Here is a 23141-nt window from a genome sequence, read left to right as displayed (position 1 = left end):
AACTTGCATTTAAAGGCAGATACATTTTTTTCTCCCAGATGCTACAGACTTTTGTTATACAGTTTTCTGTTACACGTACGTAAAGTATTATACATACATAACATTCAGTTTACCTTCTCTTTTGTGGGAGGGAAACTAAAAAGAATGCATGCTTTATAGTTATGTAATGTAGTTAGTTGGTTGCATCATACTAAAAATTTCCTTTTAAGAATTGTTAAATATTCCTATCATATCTACAACCTAATTTATTAACGTTTAAAATGGGTATGCAGATGCCCTTTAGATGAGTAGTGCTTACTATTTACCAAAGAATTTTGTATGATGGTTTCATTGTTGCCTGTTTTTTTTTCCCCTAACATTTGTATTTTGTAACGTAATCTTTTGAAATAAAGCATAGAATGTAATGGCAGGATCACTCTTGAAAGACAAAATACCCTTTCTGAGGAATCTGAAGGCTTAGTGTCTTCTTGTAATGCTTTATTGAGAAATGATGTGTAGTTTTGGCAAAGCAAGATGTCAGAAGGACAAGGTAACATCTTTTGCAAGTCAGCCCTCCAACGTTATAACAAGTTTTTCACTTCTTAGGTCCCAGTAGAAATTAGTGTCTGAGTGTTTTAATTTTTTTTCTTCAGTGATGTCTTATGTATCTTATAATGGGTTCTTGAGAGAGTTGTATAGAAATTTGTTTTAGCAGGTGTTTTTCATCTTTGAATTTGCCCTTATGTACAGGGAAATATTACTTATATGACTGGGCTGACTCTAGGGATTTATGCTTTACAAGACAGTAATTGTTAAACTGTATTCTCATCTAGAAAGCGATTTTAGTACATTAGAGCGTCATGCGAAGGCTGTCCTCAAGATCCACACCACATGGCCATGAAAATATTGAAATCATATACTTTCAAAACTCAGACTTTTTAGGTTGTATGATGAACCTAAAACTAAAATTTATGTAGTGTTAGCTAATGTTACACAGTCCATTGTATTATGGGGGGAAGGTCCTTTGCAGTAGTGTTTGAAGCCCAAAGTTCCCAAGTTGTTTTTCATAAGTTTCTGGCCACGTAGAAACCAAATTATTCTAAATAAAAAGCTGCAAAAACTACCAGACCACCCAAATACTCATTGAATTTGCTGAAGGTGTCCTATGGTTTAAAATCCACTTTTCCAGTTTTAAGTACTTGGAATCCTCTTGGAATGGCTAACATTCAATTTAGGAATTAAAACATAAGCTTCTTATATACCTTACATTTCCCTTTTATTTAAACCTCTGAAAGTCTAAGTATAAACTGTTTAGGCTGAAGATACACGTAACTCTCTGTCTATATGTTTGAATGCATCAGAACTATAATTTTGGCACATTGCTTCCTACGTTTATGTTCTGGTGACAAAGTACACCATTCCTTAAGCATGTGTTCTCCTCCCATGTTTTTTTCATAAACAGGGTTCATAGTGAAATCACCCCCCACTAACCCCCAAATCCCTTTCCATATGTTTGCCAATTATGACATTTCTTTGTCATTCTTTTAACCACATCAGAGAGGGTTGGTACTCACGGCACACTGTCTCGGAAGAGTATCTGGAAGAACACACCTTTATGTACGTGCTGAAACATAGAAACATCTCTGTGTGGTTGTGCTCCTTCAGTCTTCCTTCTTGGATGTGGGAGAATGGTATTAACTTCTCTCTAATCTTTAAAAGTCTGCTCTTGTAGGTTTTGCTAAAATGCCCTTGGGTCGGAAAATTGTGTTGAGTTAATTGAATATGACTTTAGAATTCAGGTTCATCTGATTTGAGCCTTTCAGTTCACAGGTGAGGAAACTGATTGAGGATATTAGACATAATTTCAGTTATAATCAGCTTTAATAAAAAGGTTACTCAAATATTATGAAATATTTCCTCTTGTTCTACAAAGTCCATGTTTAGTATTCATATGTATATAAATATATTTATTTACTTATTTATTTTATGACGGAATTAAAGGCTTAATGAATCTTGAACTTTAGGAACCACTGTATTTAAACAGTTAATTTCTGTTAATTTTGGACTAAAATCAGAGTAGACTTAAAGCAATCTGGTTGTTTGGAATTGGATTCCAGACTCATTGGAGAATAAAGAAGCATGCATATTAATCACTTGGTAAGGCTTTTGGTAGAATTCTGGATTTGAACTGCTCTCTTATAACTAAAATCATATAGTATTGCAATTACTACTATACATACCAAAGATGGAGAGCAGTCACTTCTCCTGACCAATCTTGCATGTAAATTAAAATGTGGGCAAGAACATAACCAGCCAAGATATGCCTGAACACCCACAGGGGTAAATTAAAGTCAATCATAAACTGTAGGAATTTCACCTAAGCATCTGTTAGATGCAGCACAGAGCTCTGGAGTGGAAATGAGAACGGGGGGAGCTGTACACGGAGAGAATGGAAGGGTGAAGATGAAGGAAGGTTTTGTGTTAATAGAACCCTTTTCTTCTTAATTTTGTTAAATTAAAAATAACTTATTTGGCTTCTTTCCAAACTTGGCCAAGACACTTGGCTACAAGAGCAGTGCCTTAAAAAACTCTTTCATTTATAGCTGATTAAAAGTGGAGTCACTTTGGCATTTATTTGGCTCTTCGTATTCTAAAGAGGATAAGCTTCCTTCTCTTTTCTTTCCTAGATTGCTCTTAAAACAGGGGTTGAGGTACTTAGTTAAAAGAAAGAGAGGGAGGGAGGGAGGCAGGGAGGAAGGAAGGAAGGAAACCATGTATATTTTAAAATTTTTATTGCTTATTACGAACTATTACAGTTTCAGTATATTATGGTCTTGATTCGTCTGGCCTCTCTCTCCCCCTCTCTTTCTTCTCTCTCTTGCTTACTGCGTTGTCTGAGGCTCACTGTAGTTAGCACACACCAGTGCTTTTGGTTGTAAAAGAGGCTAAAAACTTTGAAATCTAGAGAATCCATTTATATGAACTAACCGATTTAATGTGGTTATAGATTAAACATCACAATACATATATTACTCCGTTTCGCTTTCACGTAAGCCTTTCAGATTACCTCCGCTTTTTTTTTTTAAATACTAAGTCTACATTTTTTTGTTCCATAAATCATTGGTATATGTGTGGATAAAGAAAGCATAAAAGACCGTGGAATTTTCTTGATAGAATTCAATTATTTCTTGGCTACTGTAGTGGAATATTTAAAAAGGCAACGTTGGGCTTCCCTGGTGGCACAGTGGTTGAGAACCCGCCTGCCAATGCAGGGGACACGGGTTCGAGCCCTGGTCCAGGAAGACCCCACATGCCATGGAGCAACTAAGCCCCTGCGCCACAACTACTGAGCCTGTGCTCTAGAGCCTGCGTACCACAACTACTGAGCCCGTGTGCATAGCCCATGCTCCACAACAAGAGAAGCCACTGCAATGAGAAGCCTCTGCACTGCAATGAAGAGTAGTCCCCGCTCGCCACAACTAGAGAAAAGCCCGCGTGCAGCAACAAAGACCCAACACAGCCAAAAATAAATTAATTAATTAATTAGTTTTTTTAAAAAAAGCTTTAAAAAGGCAATGTTGTAAAAAAAAAAAAAAGGCAACGTTGTAAGTGAGATGCACACACAACCGTCATTACCATCCCAGCCTTCCAAATCTGTAAAACACTTGCTGTATTTCTCAAAGATTGACCGTAACATGTTTTAGCTAGCCTGACTCATTCTATTCAAGGAGAAATGTCCCAGATTGTTAACAACGGGGTCTCAAAGAAGTGTAGTAGTATATTAATAGGATTTATCTAAAACTTTTTATTAGAAGTTTTACTTGCCTGTAGGCGATTTCTTTCAGGTTTGGGGCATGTGTTCATTTGCATGACAATGTTTTGGGTATATGAAATTAAAATTTATCTCATGGTCTGCTCTAAAATATCTAGGCCAGTATGTATGTAGGGTTTTTGGGAATCTTGGAGGTTACTGAAATCTGTAGTTATGTGTGCATACCCTGGCATATTATTGCATATTGGCAAAGATGATCTTTTGGGCAGCAGTAACTTATGCTAATGGGTTATTGTCCTCTGGCAGTAAGTTAGCAGGCTTTTTTGTACTATATAGCTAATTAATGAAATCCATAACTTCATTTGATAATTTACATAAAGTGAATTTTAAAATTTAGTATCAGCTTTATTAAGGTATAATTCACATGCCATCCAGTTCACCTATTTAAGATGTATAAGTCAAGGGTTTTTAGTATATTCAGAGCTGTGCAACCATAATCACAAATTAATTTTGGAACATTTTCATCACTCCAAAAAGAAACCACGTAACCTTTAGCAGTCATTTTCCATTTCCCTCCAGCTCCTCTTCTCCCAGCCCTAGGAAACCACTAATCTACTCTTCTGCCTCTCGGTTTGCCTATTCTGAACATTTCATGTAAATGGACTTTATATAATACATGGTCTTTAGTTTCTTTCAGTTCACGTAACATTTAAGGTTCATCAGTGTTGTCGCATGTATAAGTACCTTGTTACTGCCAGATTTTTGTTTTTAAGTTTATTTTGGTATTTTCTTTCCCCTAACTCCATTCTTGGTGTTTTCATTGTGAAATAAGCCCTAAGGTCTCTAATCGTAACTATTACGATTTCAGAGAGTAAACCAGTTCACTTCTCTAAGCCACAAAACAGTCATCTGCATGCTTTTGAGCATTTCCCAGTTGATCTCTATGTTACAAGACAGGAGTTTTTATTTTTTAACAGTGTTTTCACAAAATGTCATCTTAGCTACAGCCAGTGGCAAGCCACAGTGAACCAGGCTTACCATTGTGACTGCAAATTAGTTCATTGCAATATAGTTTGTACCAGTGGCTTTTTTTGTTTGTTTGTTTTTTACAAATAAAAAGAGTTTAGGTCATATTTCTCTATGCTTTCATTAGTGGTTCTTTACTAGGGAATACCTGTATATTATCAGAAAAAGAATTCCTAGTCCTCCCATCACATATGGATTTGTAAACATCAAATTGCATGAAAGATGAAGTTCTGTTATTAGCTTCAGAGTTTGCATGACTATTCGAGAAGATTTATATACTCTATGTTAATCTTGTTTGTTTGTTTGTTTGTTTTTGACTATGCATCTTCTTCAGGACCCTCCGAAAAATAATACGTGCAAAAGGTTGGTATTCCCTTAATAGATTTCCTTATGCTCAACATACTGTGTGGCAAAGAGGTTCTTCCATAAATATACATGTGTAACATAACTTAGAGTACAGTTTGACAGCTCATTCTTTTTTGGTCAAAATTATTACAAATTCAGTAGTTCCTTTGCTTTAGAAAAATTAATTTTTACAGTTTTAGTCATCTGAGTAATCTCAAAAAAGTTCTTGCCTTGAGTAATTTTTAAATCTTGTTGTGACATAAATTAGAATCACATGTAGTAAGAGGTAAGTATGCATGGACAAGTGCTACTGTTAATTCAGGCCCACAGTCTCTGTAGCTCAGCCAAGCTATGCAACTTCCACTAAAAACTTAATCTCAAAAAAAACCCAAAAAACTTAATCTCATTTAATCCTCACAACCACTCTGCACCTACCTTACATATTATAAATGTAATAATAAATGTAAAAATGTATTATTACATTTTACAGAAGAAAAAAATTGTGTATTGCAGTCATGTTCAGGAATGTGTGCTTCCTCAAAGGTTTACTTATCCCTTGCAGTAATGTTACTAACACAGTAGAATTAGCCCTGAAAGGTATACGTTTGTCATCCCTTAAGTGTCTCTGCTTGAGATAAGTGTAGAATCCTTGGCTTGTAAAAATTTATAGAGATTATATAGAGCTGTTTTATCTTTCTGAGATCCCACTTAAAGCATTTCATAGAGAGAAAATGTGTCTTTTTTTCCCATAAAAGTACCATGTCTTTTTTGTTTGAGGTGATGGACAGAATATTTTTAAAAAGTGGAAATTAAAGGAAACTGTTAGTAAATTCAGCTTTCTTAATATTAAGGATTTATGCTCATCCAAAAGCTCCATAAAGAATTTTGAAACAGGCCATAAACTTGCAGTAGACTTACACTACACTTAAAACTGACTAAAAATTACTATGTAGAATACATGAATAATTTTTACAAATCAATTAAAAAATAACTTAGTAGAATATGAGAAAAAGACTTAAACAAACACCTTACAGAAGAGGAAGCACAAATATAGGCATATGGGGAAAAAAAGGTTTAATTTCATTTGTCATCAGAGAGATGCAGATTAAAATCATAGGGTATATTTCACACCTGCCAGATTGGTGAAAATTTTTAAAAATTCTAAAAATAAGAGGCGTTGTTTAGGAAGTGTATTACCAATAATCTTAGGCCCTCTTTAGGGTCTTAGGGAGACGTAAATGGGTACAGTCCCTGTGGAAAACAATTTGACATTATCAAGTAAATTTGACAATATAATAACTTCTGACCCAGCAGTTGCATTTCTAGGGATATATACATACTCAAGAGAAATGTGTGTACAAGTATACCAGTGAACACGTACTAGAATGCTCACAGCAACATTATTCAAGATATTAAAATATTGGAAACAACCCAAATAACTATTCATTAGTAAAATGAATGAATTCATTCTGGGATATTCATATAGTGGAATACTTCAAAGCAATAAAAATAACTGAGTCACAACTACGTGCAATAACCTGAATAAATCTGAATGAAGAGAGTTCTGTATTATGGCCAGGAAGTTGTTGAATCTGTATCTCCTTTGGTGCAGTATAGGTGCATTTCCTCTGGTTCTGTTCTCAGTGGCCGTAAAGTTACAAAGGATTATATGAGGATTGGTGGTCAACCATTCTCAGTCTTGTGCACTGAAGACTTTATCTTCCGTGTTTTGAACTCTTTTGTTCCTTGTGGCTGCTCTGGAAGATATCTGAATTCATTACTCTCCTGGGGAGATTACTTTTTAAGTTTCCCTGTGCCATATTGCTGTTGTACATACTGACCAACTTGCTTGTGTCTTTAAACAAAGCTACCTGGCTGACGTTCTAAACTTGTCCAGAACAGCTTTCTGCCATACTTAAATGTACAAAGTGCTAGGCATGTTTAGGCAAAGAGAATCATTTTTATTATTGAACCTCAGCTGGCTTTTTGGGCTTCAAAGCCTTTTAATACCTAGACTGCATATGTCATAAGTGGAGGGGCAGCCAGGTCATTTGGATCATGGAAGAATTATACCTTAAAACTAGCAGAGCTAATAAGCTCTGTTAGAGAAGAAGGATCTTTTCAGCTGTGTGGCTTGCGGGATCTTAGTTCTCCAACCAGGGATTGAACCTGGGCCACCGCAGTGAAAGCGCAGAGTCTTAACCGCTGGACTGTCAAGGGAATCCCCAGGAAGGATTATTTTAAGGAGAATAATGACTGTCCTGAAACTCTGAGGAAAGTTTTTTACAGGACTTTTTAAGCCAACTACCATTTATTTAACTTTATTAGAACTATCAGTATGTTGTGTGTGTGCATGTGTGTGTGTCCTTATTAGTGTCTGAACTTAAGTAGGGATTAAGAGGATGGGAATCAGGATAGGAATCAGACTGCTTGACCAACTTCCCTTTGTGATTTTGGGTGCAAAGCTTGTATTTCATATATAAAATGAGAATAATAATACCTATTTCATAGGATTGTTGTGAGGATTAAATTTTAAAAATACATGTGGGGCAGATATAATATTCAACAGTTGTATCATTGGTTCTAAATTTATAATTATATACATAAAATGGTACTTTTTCATGCTCAAAGATGTTAATTGTAGAATATGTGAAAAAGCATAAAGAAAAATTTAAACTCTCCATAATCCTGTAACCCAGAAATAACCACTTTATGTCTTTGTGAAAATATATATACTGAGGTGTGTATGTATATATATTTTTGGTATTACACCATACATTCCATTTTTAATCCTTTTAAAATTATTGTTTAACTTCAATCCAGATCTTTGGATTTTTTTTTTTCCCCAAATAAAATTCTTTGCTATAAAAATATTAAAATGTGAAAAATGTTTAAAATATTAAAATGTGAATGTTGAAAGATAGGGTACATTTGATATGAAATGTTCACAATTTTATTGCTTCTCCCCCCTACCCTCCCCCCCAAACGTCTAGCTACTGGTCGTATTGGATCTTCCCCATCGTAGGTGCTATTCTCTTAGGTTTTCTGTATCGTTACTACATGGCGGAGAGCAAGTCCTCCTGAGGAGACCTTGTTGAAGTCTGGAAAGCACATCTACTTGGGAGTGAGAACTGGACACTTGTTTGGAGGCTGCAGCGGTGCCCTCTTCTCGAATCCTGCCAATTGTATTCTTCTCCCTCGGACCCCAGACTGTTGGCCAGACATCCGCCTCAGCCCTGGGGCCAGTGTCCAAGTCATTTCTCAGAGCCTTACTCTCAAAGCACCTGCTCATTGTGTCCCTGCCTTTGTTTCCTCTCTTTACTCTTTTCCACGAGCACCTTTATGTTTCAGAACTTTCTTTTATATGTATAGTCTACGGATTCTAGTGACATTGCCCTTTGGTAAAATTGCCTGCTTCCCAATACTTTGAATGCACATTAGACATACTTAACAGGGCATCACACTCTGGTTTTGAAGCTTTTCTTTTTCCCTTTTTCTTCTAAGTAAATATTATTTTAAAAATTATGACTTAATTATCATAAGAGGTTTAATTCATGAAGTCAGGTTGCACACCTGCGACTTAAAACACAACTGCAGAATGATCTTGTTCCTTGTTTTTATTTGTTAAAACTGAGTGTAGCAGGGAGCCCTTGCCACCTCCTAAGGCCACCAAATGGTGCTGGGCAGAACTCTGCTTCCCATTTGTTTATGGGGAGTGGAGAGAAACAGGGAGAGGAAGAGATGAATTGGGGTGATAGAGTGAATTCACAGTAATCTTTCTTTTGAAAAAATTGAAAAACACTACTTTTAGGACAGGAGTTTAGAAAAAGCACCAAAAACTTTATCCTTTACTTTGGCACCAGTTCCTAGCCATCTTTTTTCTTTTCTTTTTTTTTTTTAAACCCCTTACCATCTTGTATTGGTAAAATATAAATTTATAAGTATGTGTTTAGAGCTTTACAGTTTTGTTGAAGGATTTTGCTCTCTTTTTGTTTATCAACTGGCAATTTTTTATTCCCCTTTTTACAGAAGAGACTCCAAATTGATCAAAGGTACAGTATTTAATCTTCTGTTTGCCCCAGTAAAATAACTCCCGTGGTAAAGCGGCATTCAGAGGGGGTAGATCGGGACAAGAGAATGTTTTCCATTTCATGTGTATTTTACCTCCATGGCTCCAATTTGTAGTTTTGTTGTTTTTTCCATTGAGAATAAAAAACTGGTAGTTTTTTTTTTTTTTCTCAGATGACTGTTTCATTGAGGAGAAGGTTATTATTTAGAGTTATGTTACTGTTTCTCCTTGGTTCGGACTTTCTCTGGTGTATCCGACTGCTTTTTTCCCCCCCGTGGAAGCACCTGAGGAGGCCGTCCACTGGGAGTTTTCTGCCGACAACTGTGGTGATTTTTCTTCCCATCCTTTGAGGATGACCAGTCTACTCTGAGCCATCGTCACATGCAGCAGGAAGCAGCGTGGTCCAGGAGGGACCATGGGCACTGCTCTGTATCCTCCCCTATTCCTGCTTGCCAGGCACTTGACAGGACAGGAAGCTACACAGCACACCAGTGTCTGCCCATGCAAACTATTTAAGAAAAAGTTCAACCCAGGTCTTGTATCCTGTGATTTAGCAGTTGAGTGAATTCACAATTTGTAAAAATCATGTTAACCTGCTAATCGCACACTTGGTTATGACATTATGGAGAAATTTTAGGGGCTTTCTGGCTGACTTTTATATGTCAGGGATATGGGTAAATTTTTTAAACATATCTTTTTTTTTTTTTTTGATGTGGCCCATCTTTTAAAGTCTTTATTGAATTTGTTACAATATTGCTTCTGTTTTATGTTTTGGTTTTTTGGCCACAAGGCATGTGGGATCTTGGCTCCCCGACCAGGGATCGAACCTGCACCCCCTGCATTGGAAGGTGAAGCCTCAACCACTGGACCGCCAGGGAAGTCCCTAAAACTTATATCTTTAGAAAATGTTTTGTATGTATTATAAGATGCCAGTGTAAGACAATTTTTTGAAAGAAAAATCTTTGGTTATTGTGTAACAGAGGTGGTGTGACTTGATGCTCCTCCAGGAAGGCAAGGAAGGGTTGCCTTGAATAAGAATTGATATATAATTGCTGTAATCATTAAGTTGCATGATCACATGGGCCCACACTGGGGTAGAAAAGAAGAACAAAGGAGTATTGAGGAGCTGGAAAGGGAACATTCAAGCTAAAACTAAGCCAGAAGATAACTTGGGTCAATTAAAAGTGCGTTGGCAGTCCCCAAAATTGAATGAAAAACATCTGGCTTAGAAGAAATGTTAAAGAACGATATTCTTAAGTAAAATTTGTGTTTTTTTGATATTTTTAGGGTAAAGACCAATGCAAAAGGTATGTTTTTCTATTTCATATTGGTTGTCTTTTCCTGTTTATATCTGGACTTGTTTTTGTTCAGAGCCAGAGGAAAAGATTTTCAGACTTTGTCTCAGCCATCCATGAAATCCATCCAATACCCAGGGCTTCTTTTGATCGCCTGCTAATATCATGTCACTTTGTATTATAAAAACCACTTTTGGGTCCATTTACTATTATTCTGCTGCCTACATAAACAACCAGGTAGAGCTTGTGTGAGTTTGCAGAGGTTTTTTTCTAAACAATAAAGTAATATAGTATGTTAACCGAATCCATCAAAAAGCACTTTTGTTTTAAGAAGTAGACAGGAATTCTCGAAACAGTTTCGACATTGGTGAGTCGTGAAAACCCCTCTGGAGAGACAGTGGAGCCAGTCCCTGTTGGCCAGCCGGGCCTCCTAGGATGTCTCTGGGGTGTTTGGTTGTTTATTCCCAAGGAAGGCTCACTGCTGCTGCTCACCATACTGTACACATAATGGCTGGAGAGCACAAGAGGAGGAGATGAGGGGAAATTAGTGCCCCCAAAATAGGGATGTTAGTGCTGGGTCCCAAAATTTCCTGCCCCTGTCTCTCAGGAATTGGTTTTGGTTTCCAAATGACTTACATTTGTAAAGACAGGAACGTGGTATGGATAAAGTTTATACTGTGTTTAGTTCTAATTTGACCACTTAAGCAGCAACAAAAATGCATTGGAACCTATAATTTGAGCCGTAAAGTTCTTTCAACCGTTGTCACAAATCCACATGTTGTGAAATAAGAATATTGTTGAGTATATACTCAGTTCCCAAGTGAAGCAGTGAAAAATGCTTTACAGGCCAGATATATCATTACTTACATAGTATCTCATGCTTAAAATCTTAACTGATGCCTATCTGATTAAATTCCATTTTAGAAATGCAGAACTTTAATGTTCATTACTTCCTTCTCCAGGAGGAATGGATTCAGACATGTCTGAACAGGAGATTGATCTTTTTTTTTTTTCTTTTCTTTTTTTAACCATCTCGTTCTTTTGCCAAATACCACAGAAGTAATGGGAAGTTTAGTCACATTTGATGGTTGTGCCCTGGAAGAGCTTGGGTTTAGAATTTGTGGGGGTGATCTCAAAGGGAAGTTTCAAGAAGCAGAGAGGTATTTGTCAAGTCACCTACCCTACATCTAGCATCCCACTCATGAATTTTAGGAGCTGCTTTGTGCCTACACCTATATTCTACATTTGCTATTTAGGCAAAACATTATTATGATTATTTAATTTCCTTTTGACTTCACCCTCTGAGCAAGTAATATTAACATTCCTTTTGTGTATTCAGTAATGAAGTTTGTTTACCTATTTTATTTCAGCATATTTTGAACAAAGATCTTTGTCTCTTTCTGCTGGAATGTGCACACAGTGAATGTTTGTTAGAACTACACACAATAAAGATACTGTTTTCCTTTTCTCTCCTTGACTACAGTTATTTTTTTTTTTTTACATTTATTTAGCTTTGCTCTTATATTTTATTTTTTGGCTGCGTTGGGTCTTCGTTGCTGTGTGCAGGCTTTCTCTAGTTGTGGCGAGTGGGAGCTACTGTTCGTTGCAGTGCACAGGCTTCTCATTGCGGTGGCTTCTTTTGTTGCAGAGCACCGGCTCTAGGCGCGCGAGCTTCAGTAGTTGTGACACGTGGGCTCAGTAGTTGTGGCTCGTGGGCTCTATAGTGCAGGCTCCATAGTTGTAGCACACGGGCTTAGTTGCTCCACAGCATGTGGGATAGTCCTGGACCAGGGCTAGAACCCGTGTCCCCTACATTGACAGGCGGATTCTTAACAACTTTGCCACCAGGGAAATCCCTACAGTTATTTTAAAAAAAAAAATTTTTTTTTTTTTTAATAGAAATGTTGGTCCTGTAATTCTCAGGTGTTCTGGAAGAAAAGAATTTGAGAAGCATAAAAGTCACCTGTATCTATGCTACTACTGGGTTTAGTGTAACTGGATGGGGGGTTCTGCAGTTTTCAGGATTCTTACTGCTGCTCTTTCCTTGACGTGAGTTGCGCGTTTGATAATCCTGAGAGGCAGAAATCAAGACTTTTGCTGTATTAATGGATGTGAAGTGGCAACCAGGTAGACAGGTTTGGAGTTCTGTTTTTACTGAAACCATCTGGTAAAGAGAAGCCAGTTCAAGGTAATAATATGTTGTTATCTGTAATGCCAGTCTTCAAATGGTTGTTTTTCTTGGAAACAGCTAAACTGTTGGGGAAAATTAAACATTGAGATCGAAGTTCTAGTGACTATGTTAATAAAACAAGGTAAATAAGCCATTTGTATAATTACCTTTAAAACATACTGATAGCATTCCACCCTAAGCAATGAGACATCGTTCCTTAGGGCTTGGTTATTTCACTATCACATGAATTGAGGATTACTAACAGGAAAGAAAAGTCCCATTCTTATTACTAGTGTTTGAATCTAATGTTTAACCTTCAATCATAATAATTCACATCACTCTTCCTGATGCTGAGTATTTAGCAGGTACTTGACAAATCCTGGTTGATTCCTGAAAACTTGAGGTCGAAGATTGTCATTTCAACTATGTAAATTTAAGGTAAGAAACACCTTACCTTAAATTAAGAAACAAATAAAATGCAAATACAAATGCTGTTTGTTACAAGTGTGACAAGTGGCATTTTTGATCCATCAGTGCCAGTCTCAGAGCCGTTTCCTATTGTTTGTTCCTGGTTCTAATCTCTGTGACTGAAACACCATGGACCTGGAAAGAGAAAAATTTTTAAACCCAGGTTCCTGAATTTCATTTTTCTTTAGAGAAGCTTACTTTTGGGATCTTTTTTTTTCTAGTTTCCTCATCGAAGTTTTTCAGAAAAGGAGGTGGCATTACTTACAAAACAATAGGATGATGTCCACAATAAAAACGAATCTTCTCACAAACCTGCCCACTCTGATTTATTACCCAAGAAATCTAATAAGGAGCAGCACAGGTAAATGAGCTTTCTAAGACTTCCAATGTGACCTGCTTTTTCTTTTCTGAATCTTTTGTTTTAGGTGTTTTTTGTTTGTTTGTTTTTAGTTTTTGGATTTTTCCTACACTCATTCTGCTCCATCTTGCCCCTTTAAACTGTATACTCTGTCTCATGGTTTACTAATAAGTGACACCTTAGCCACGCTTCTCTTCATTTTTAAGTATTATGGTCCAAAAATGTACCCACTAGCCTGTTGTGGAAAACATTTGGAAGAAATTAAGCTGATTTGCTTTTAAGCCAGACCATGCATGTAAACTAGTGCAGTTCTGTTTGAACATCTTTATTAACCTTCATTTAGGGCTAAAAGTCTACCACTGGACCTTTCATGTATGAGTCAGTAAATTTGCTTTTTGTCTTAAGCTAGTTCAGATTTAGTTTCTAAAACATATCCTAACTACAGTGGCCTCTGCAGCTTACCTGACCTTAAAATGCCTGCCTTGGTAACAAAGGGTTCTGCCTCTCCAAGTATACCTAAGCTCTCATAGGGCAGAGACTCATTTTTTTATTCTGTGCTAAGTCTCTTTGCAAAGAAGAAATATTCTTTACTTTAAAAAGATACACACTCATTATTTTTGTCATAGAATAAGATACCTAAGTAAGGAACCTATTTAAGCTAACAGGTAAAAGGGAACTTAACTTGTTATGAATCAGTTATGAATGAGCATCTGATGGAACTCAGGGTTAGGAAGTACAACTGGACCTCATGAGAACTAGGACCAGGAGTCAGAAGACCAATAGGAATCAAGGTGGCTACGTTAGTTTCCAGTCCAAACCTCTTATGGAAATTAATTCTTAGAAGTGAGAATGTAATTGGCTAGACAGTGTCAAGAGTATCCATTTCTGATCCCATCAAGGGCAGGGGGACCCATTCCTCAGCTTTGAATGGCAGGGTGGATCACAGGGGAAGCAGATAACCAAGGCAGATGCTATTATCACATACTTTGTGTATTTTGTTTAAGTGTCTTCATTAATGTACTATACAACCTCTGAAGGAAGCGTCTTTGCATCCCTCAGGGTGCCCTGCTTTATGCTGGGCCATAGGAAGGGCTAAGCAGATTCAGTATGGTTTATCATGCTGTGTCTGAACGAACAACCTGGCCAAATTTGTTGAATTATCTGGGACTCCTAAGTAGAATTCTGAGATGTATCCCAATGCTGCCCACATCACTAACAACCGAAAAACCTCATTGACTCCTGCATCCCCACAAACCCATTCTGTTTTCTCTGTAAATAAATTCAGCTGCCAGTGTTTATTGGTTTCATAGAAATATTTTAAATGAACTTTAATTTTTAGAGCAGTTTTAAATTTAGAAAAATTATGACAATAATACAGAGAGTTCCCATAAACTTAGCACCCAGTTTCCCCTATTGCTAGCATCTTAAACATTAGTGTGGTACATTGGTTACAGTTAATGAACCAGTATCAGTACATTATTACCAAAGTCCACAATTTATTCATACTTCCTCAGTTTTTACCTAATGTCTTTTTTCCTGTTCTTCTTTTACACTTAGTCATCATGTTTTCTTTGCCTCCTCTTGACTGTGACAGTTGCTCGGACTCTTGTTTGTGATGACCTTGACTGTTTTGAGGAGTATTGGTCAGGTACACCGTAGGATGCCCTCAATTGGAACTTGATATTTTTCTTATAATTAGACTGAGGTTATAGGTTCGGTTGGGGTGGGGGAAGCCTCTAGATATAATTTGTTATTATTGCATCGTATCAAGGGTATATACTATCAATACGATTTATGAGACTGACCTTGATCAAAAGGATGAGGTAGCGTTTATTAGGGTTTTTTTTGCTGTTGACGTATAGTTGATTTACAATATTGTGTTAGTTTGTAGGTGTACAGCAAAATGATTTTATATATATATATATATATATATATATATATTCTGTTTTCCGATTCTTTTCCATTATAGGTGTTTATTAGGTTTCTTTTCTATAAAGTTACTCTTTGAAAGGAACTTTCCATACTGTTTCGTATTAGGAGGAAGTTACTATGGGCAGCCCACACTTAAGGAGTAGGGAGTTTTGCTCCACCTCCTTGAGGGTGGGGTATCTACATAAACCATTTGGAATTCTTCTGTATGGGAGATTGGTTCATAGAATTTTTTTTTTTTAAGTTCTCATCACAAGAAAAAGTTTTTATAACTGTGTGGTGATAGATGTTAACTAAACTTATTGTGGTAATCATTTCGCAACATATACATATATCAAATCATGATGTTGTACACCTAAAACTAATACAATGTTATATGTCAATTATTAGCTATTTATTTTATACATATTAGTGTGTATATGTCAGTCCCAATCTCCCAATGCATTCCACCACCCACCCACTGCTTTCCCTCCTTGATGTCCATATATTTGTTCTCTATATCTGTGTGTCTATTTCTGAGTTACAAACCGGTTCATCTGTACCATTTTTCGGTTCATAGAATTTTATACTTAATAAATATTGATGGTTTTTGACCACCCCCAAAAAAATAACAGTAAGGGGCTTCAGATTGAACATAGTAGTTTGACAAACTTATCTCTGTTCCCTTCCAAAAGCCACATAAATGATGAGAGTAATAATAAACAAAGATACAAAGTGAATAAGAGAGTACACCTCTGTCAGTGAAAGATCTCAGGAAATTTTTGGAAGATGGAAGGCCAGTAAACTGAGATGATCTTGATGTGAGATTACAAGGCAAAGCTGAGGGCCATGGTGAGTGGGGATTAAGTGGAATTTCATACTCATTGCTGAGATACCTCCCCACCTGCACCCCCTTGGCTTGTAGAATACTAACAGTCAAGATTATATCCCCAGGCAGCGGTTAGGAAGGTTTCTCTCTGGAGAAACCCACCAGTTCTAGAGAAAAGGTCAACAGCTACTGACACCTGGTGGCTTCCACAAGGTCACCTGGCAGTGAAATCCTTCAATAAGCTCTTCGGATGCAAAGCATGCAAAAAGGTTTTTAGTGCCTTCCTTAACAGTTAAATATAAACAGATAGCCAAGGGCTATCAACCATTTTTGGAAGCTTTAGTACAAAAGATAGAGATCAAAACAAATAGGAAAAAGGGGAAGAAATAATGCAGAAGAAAAGAAAACAAAACTTGCAACTTCAGAAAGATGATATTGTATCCATGAATACAAACCAAGGATGCTATTTAAAAAGGGACAGAGGGGGCTTCCCTGGTGGCGCAGTGGTTGAGAGTCCGCCTGCCGATGCAGGGGACGTGGGTTCGTGCCCCGGTCCGGGAAGATCCCACATGCCGCTGAGCGGCTGGGCCCGTGAGACATGGACGCTGAGCCTGCGTGTCCGGAGCCTGTGCTCCACACGGGAGAGGCCACAGCAGTGAGAGGCCCGCATACCACAAAAAAAAAAAAAAAAAAGGGACAGAGGATAAGAATTCTAGAAATTACAAATTTGAGGCTACTAGTGAATGCTAAAATTAGTAGGCAAAAGCTTAAGAAGAAACGATATTTACATAGAGTATCTCCCCCAAAGCATTTACTAGTTACAAAGAGAAAAGCAGTAATTTTAGTGAAGAAAGCTGGCTGACTTAACCTAGTTGGTCAGGTTTAACATCATCAGTAATAAATAACACATCAACATCATGTACCCTTGAAATGATGCACTGAGAAGAACATATCCTGTCTATTGTATTCCCCAAAATTCGTAACCTCAATCTAATCATGACAAAATATCAGACAGACCCAGATTGATGGACACTCTGCAAAACCCTCAACCAATATTCTCCAAAAGTGTCAAGGGTCATGAAAGACAAGGAAAGACTGAAGAACTGTCACATACTGGAGGAGACTAAGGAGACATGACCACCAAATACAGTGTGGGATCCTGGATTAGATCCAGAAAAAGGACATTAGTGGAATGACTTGTGACATGCAAATGAAGTCTGTACTTCATGGCATTGTTGCAACATTAATTTCTTAGTTTTGATAATTGTACTTTGATTATGTAAGATGTTAACATTAGGGGACTACCTGTGCAAGTGTTTGTAAGCCTAAAATTATTCCAAAATAAAGTCTTTTAATGAGAGCAGAAATAAAAAAAAGAAAGCAGTAGAAGAGATGGAAAATAAAAAAGAGGAAATCTCCCACAAGGTAGAACAAAAATGAAAAGATGGGAAATGAGAGGTTATACAAGGAGATACCCATCTCAATTAAGAGGACATCTAGAAGTGAAAAATGAAGAAACTATTGCAGAAATAATACAAGAAAACATGCCAAGGAATTCCCTGGTGATCCAGTGATTAGGACTCGGCACTTTCACTGCCAGTGGTCCAGGTTCGATCCCTGGTCGGGGAACTAAGATCCCACAAGCCAAGAGGTGTGGCCAAAAAATAAATAAAAGTAAAGAAAACATCTCCGAACAAATTATGATTTTTGAGGTTGAAATGACTGAGTGCTCAACACAATAATGAAAAATGACTCTTACCGAGGCATATCATTGTGGAATTTCAGAACAGAAGGGATAAGAAAATCCAAAACCACTGACCATGGCCACATCTTGGATCATCTTGAAATCACCTTGGAACATGAAAGAAATACTAATATCTGACCCTGCCACAGATCAATTAAAACAAAAGCTCTGTTTCAGGGGAACCTGATGCATGGTGATGGTTGAGAACCATGGTCTTAAAAACTTCCAAAGAGAAAAAGTAGATCACTTTGGAAGAATCAGGAAGTGATATCACAACTTCTCAACAGCAGCATTGTAAATAAGAACCCAGTGGAACAATGCTTTCCGAAAGAAAATGCTTTCTAAGCTAGAATTCTGGATACTTAAGAAATCTCTTGTTCATGAAAATTAAAAATATCACCCATAAGTCTGTTCAGAGGCTTGGGCTTTTTCTAAATGAGATTTTTTTTTTTTTTTAAGCAGAATGTACCCAGTCATTTTCTGTATCTGCTGTGCATATTCCTTCCAAGTTATTCTTTCTTAAGCACATTCTTTATTCAAGAATTGCCTAGTTTTCAATATCTTCTATGATTTGACCCAATACTACCTCCCTAGACAATCTGCTCTCAGCCGGCCACTCCTCCTACTGTCTTCTGCTTCCACCTTGCCCTTCCCTGTCTCTTGTACCCTTCAGAGTTCTTTTCCATGAGCCGTAATATCCAACTTACACCCCCACCCATCCCAAATGGGTTTTGTCCTGAGTTTTTTTTTTCTTTTTGGTCCTGAGTTTTGATTGCAGTTGACTAGACTGTTTGCTTGTAGAACTGCCTGTGTGTTTTTTTTTTAAACATCTTTATTGGAATATAATTGCTTTACAATGTTGTGTTAGTTTCTGCTGTATGACAGAGTGAATCAGGTAAATGTATACATATATCCCCATATCCCCTCCCTCTTGCACCGTGCCAATCCCACCCCTCTAGGTGGTCACAAAGCACCGGGCTGATCTCCCTATGTAGCACCGTGTTTGATCCAAGCTCAGTGGGAAGTGGAGCCACACTGGCAAGCATGAAGAGTGGCAGTGGATAGGCAGCATATTTATCATGGTGGTCTAGCTGAATCATACCTGGACTGCAAAGTCCAACCCAAGTCTCACTTTCTCCATGAAACCTCACTCCAGTTCACTATTCACTATTCCCTTCTCTGAGTGCCTGGCACACACTTATGGCCATTTTCATTCTTTGGCACCAGACGAGTCCCTCTGTTAATCTTCCCAGCTAGAGTGGAGTGTCTTTGAGGACAGAGATTGGGCAATTACTGGGCATTATTTTGTGTTTCTCCACTGTACCTAGTACAGTGCTCTAACACAGTAGATGCTCAGAATACATTTGACTGGTTGGTGGAGTAATAGTGAAGTGGAAAATGTGCCCTCTGCAGGTATGGAAGGAAAAGAGCATTCCTCTTAAAATCTCTACAACCTTGATATGATTTTTATGGAGCAAATTAACAGAGGCTTTTTCCTAACATTTCATGTCCCCATTAGAAGATCCTTGACTGTATTGGGTCTTGGCATCATGACATATTCAACTTCTTTCAAAATGGCCTAACCTGTACCAAAAAGCAAACTGGGGTAATATTGGATTATAAATAAGATACATTCCCAGTTGACATAAAAGGGAATAGTAAAACAGATTTGCCTCGTGTCATTCTTGAGAAAACTGGAATTCTAACAAGAATGAATGTTCAGACATCCAGGGGATATTGGATGGCTGTTGGAAATCAAAAATGCAACTAAAATGATTGATACTCACAGGATATTATATTTTTACTCTAGTAAAAAGAGTACATTTTCTGGGCTTCCCTGGTGGCGCAGTGGTTGAGAGTCTGCCTGCCGATACAGGGGACGCGGGTTCGTGCCCTGATCCGGGAAGATCCCACATGCCGCGGAGTGGCTGGGCCCGTGAGCCATGGCCGCTGAGGCTGTGCGTCCGGAGCCTGTGCTGTGCTACGGGAGAGGTCACAACAGTGAGAGGCCCACATACCGAAAAAAAAAGTACATTTTCTGAAACATGAGGGTGTGTAGGCGCATTGAGATCTAGTGCGTTATAGTGATGTACTTTCTCATATTAGAACTTTGCATATTAGATAGTTTAATATTTGTGCTGATATGTTGCCTTGTAAAATATAGTAGCAATTAAACTTAGAAACATCTTTGAGAAAAATTTCCTCAAGAGTTAGTTTTGTGGCAAATTTTTCTGAAGGATATGCTGGGTTTTTTACTCCTCAGTTGGAATTACCCTTGTATTCATTGTTTCTTGATGGTGCTAAGAATGTTATCAGTTTTGTATTTATCCACTATAAATGATTATTTGGAGACCTTTTTTTCAAACAATATAAAATTATTAGTACATATACACTTATGTATATAAAATGTATATACATATACAGTGTAATTAATACCTTATCTTTGAAATGTATCTGTCCTATCATCCACAGACATACATGTTTTACCACTTAACATAAAAATATCACTCTTGTATCTCCCATTATTGTGACTGTTTTTCACTGATGTGTATAGCTTACCTACCCAGATCTTCTTTGATGATAGATTTCACCAACAGGTATTCATCTGTGTTGGAATAATATGTGACTAGCACATTGAAAAAAGGGATGTAAATCTGTTACATTCCCAGCTACTGTAACAAGTGAATATTAATATGAGTCTCGTATTTATCATATTTATTCAAAAATTGGTGTTGTAGAGAATATTCAAACATCTAGGGGGACTGAATGGCTGGGGTATCATTGAGGTAACTGAAGGAACTGGAGTGTTCTGAAGAGCCATGACTCACTTTGTAACATTTAAATGACGGGGTTGGGCTTCCCTGGTGGCGCAGTGGTTGGGAATCTACCTGCCAATGCAGGGGACAGGGGTTCGAGCCCTGGTCCGGGAAGATCCCACGTGCTGCGGAGCAACTAAGCCTGTGCACCACAACTACTGAGCCTGTATTCTAGAGCCCATAAGCCACAAATACTGAGCCCATGTGCCACAAATACTGAAGCCTGCATGCCTAGAGCCCGTGCTCTGCAACAAGAGAGACCACTGCAATGAGAAGCCTGCGCACCACAATGAAGAGTAGCCCCCCTCTCCACAAGAGAAAAGCCCGCGTGCAGCAACGAAGACCCAGTGCAGCCAAAAATAAATTTAAAAAACTAAACTAAAATAAAATAAATGACAGGCTCCATGTGCCCTGCCTGCCATCATGTGATTTGTAAAGGGGTAGGATTTGTATACTAAGAGTATACTGAAACATAATGTTCTGTGCTTAACATCACTGGTAACAGACACTATCCCAATAACGTTAAATGTGTTTATGGCTCAGTGCCCAAATGGGCAATTCAGAGAGGAAGGATCATTGACGTTCAGGGGAGCGGGGGACAGGAGTGGCTGTGTTTATTTTGCCACGGTCAATTTATTCTCTCCTCCCAGAGAGTTACTTACCTCTAACCTTGAATCTCCAACAGTATGTTCAGCCACAAATCTCCCCTGTTTATGACCCTTGTTACCATTTATCAATATAAAGCATGTTTATACATTAGAGGAGCCAGACATTTTCCGTTTTTATTCTGTGGCTTTCTGTAGGGAGCACTGGGGTGGGCTTCTCAACATCCATCCTATCCCAGATGGTAAGTCTGAGACAGTTGGGACAGTTCTATTTCACATGGTTACATATGTGACCCAATTCTTACCAGTGGCATGAAACCTCTGGAAGAAATTTCCTCTCCAGAGCCACAGAAATAACTGCTATGGCTGCCCTGCTTCCAGCCTGAAATGAAGTAAACGCGAAGGTGGCTGAGTGGAGAATGAGAGAACATGAGACTTTGTTGCCTCCAGCTGCTGATGCAATGAACTCTGAAGCACACCCTGCAGCAGGCTTCCATTTGTATGGAGATCATAAATTTCCTTATTGTTTAAGCCATTTGAGTTGGGTGTTCTATTACTTGCAGCTGGAAGCATCCTTGCTGATAAACTATTCTTACCATGCACTTACTTTCTTTCCTTCCTTCCTTCCTTCCTCTTTTCTTTCATTTTGGCTGCATTGGGTCTTCGTTGCTACGCGCGGGCTTTCTCTAGTTGCGGTGAGCAGGGACTACTCTTCGTTGCTGTGTGCAGGCTTCTCATTGCAGTGGCTTCTCTTGTTGCAGAGCACGGGCTCTAGGCGCATGGACTTCAGTAGTTGTGGCATGCGGGCTCAGTAGTTGTGGCGCACGGGCTTAGTTGCTCCACAGCATGTGGGATCTTCCCGGACCAGGGCTCGAACCCGTGTCCCCTGCATCGGCAGGCGGACTCCCAACCACTACACCACCAGGGAAGCCCTGATAAACTATTCTTAAGAGGAATGACACATAGGGAAACAGTCCTTCCAGCTTCTGATTAACTCTGGCCTCCAGAGATAATTATCTGGGCCATCAGATACACAAAAAATATGCAGGTCATAAGATTAAAATTAGAGTGGTTACATTTAAGGAGAGGGTGAAGATAGTGACTGGGAGGGGGCCTGAGAGGGGTTTCTGGAATGTTGGTAATTTCTTGATCTGGGTGGTGGTTATATGGGTGTGTTTACTTCAGGGTAAATTCATTGAGCTGTAGACTTACGATTTGTGTACTTTTCTGCATGTCGGTTATACTTCAGTTACAAAAAAAAGTTTACCAAAAGATACTATATTGTAACCAGACCTCCAAACAGACTGTTTATATCTTGACTGGAAGGATATGAATGACATATCCTGGTCATTTTATTCGGCAGCCGAACTCAGCTGTAGGGATGTGCTTTCTTTGATAGACTTACGGAAGCTCATTGTAAAGAACCCGTCACTAGTGTGTGGCCAGCCTTCTCTAATGTCAGCCAAAATGTTTTCCCTTAGGGTTCCGATGGGAGGGCCTCACTGCCTTGCAGATGAAGGACTTCATCATTTTTAGAATTCAGTCACAATGACTATTACAAACCAAAATGAAGGGACTTCCCTGGTGGTCCAGTGGTAAAGAATCTGCCTTCCAACGCAGGGGACGTGGGTTTGATCCCTGGCGGGGGAAGTAAGATCCCACATGGCGCGGGGCAACTAAGCCCATGCGCCACAGCTAGAGAGAAGCCCGCTCTCCGCAACTAAGACCTGGCACAGCCAAAAATAATTAAATTTAAT

At 38.3% G+C, this 23141-nt stretch overlaps 1 protein-coding gene across 1 annotated transcript in view; it reads left to right on the top strand.

Moving 5' to 3' along the window:
- CYB5B (cytochrome b5 type B) overlaps positions 1–9362 on the top strand; it is a 29869-nt gene extending 20507 nt beyond the window's left edge. Inside the window, exons 4-5 of the mRNA XM_027119454.1 lie at positions 5112–5140; positions 8116–9362. Of these exons, the coding sequence (XP_026975255.1) occupies positions 5112–5140; positions 8116–8206 (120 nt within the window). The 3' untranslated portion in view covers positions 8207–9362. The remainder of the gene's footprint in view (positions 1–5111; positions 5141–8115) is intronic.
- Positions 9363–23141: the final 13779 nt, after the last annotated feature.

The sequence above is a fragment of the Aethalodelphis obliquidens genome, unplaced genomic scaffold (genome assembly GCF_003676395.1).
Source record: "Aethalodelphis obliquidens isolate GAN/ISIS:26980383/991018 unplaced genomic scaffold, ASM367639v1 scaffold20, whole genome shotgun sequence".
Lineage (NCBI taxonomy): Eukaryota > Metazoa > Chordata > Mammalia > Artiodactyla > Delphinidae > Aethalodelphis > Aethalodelphis obliquidens.
This window is presented reverse-complemented; position numbering and strand designations above follow the sequence as displayed.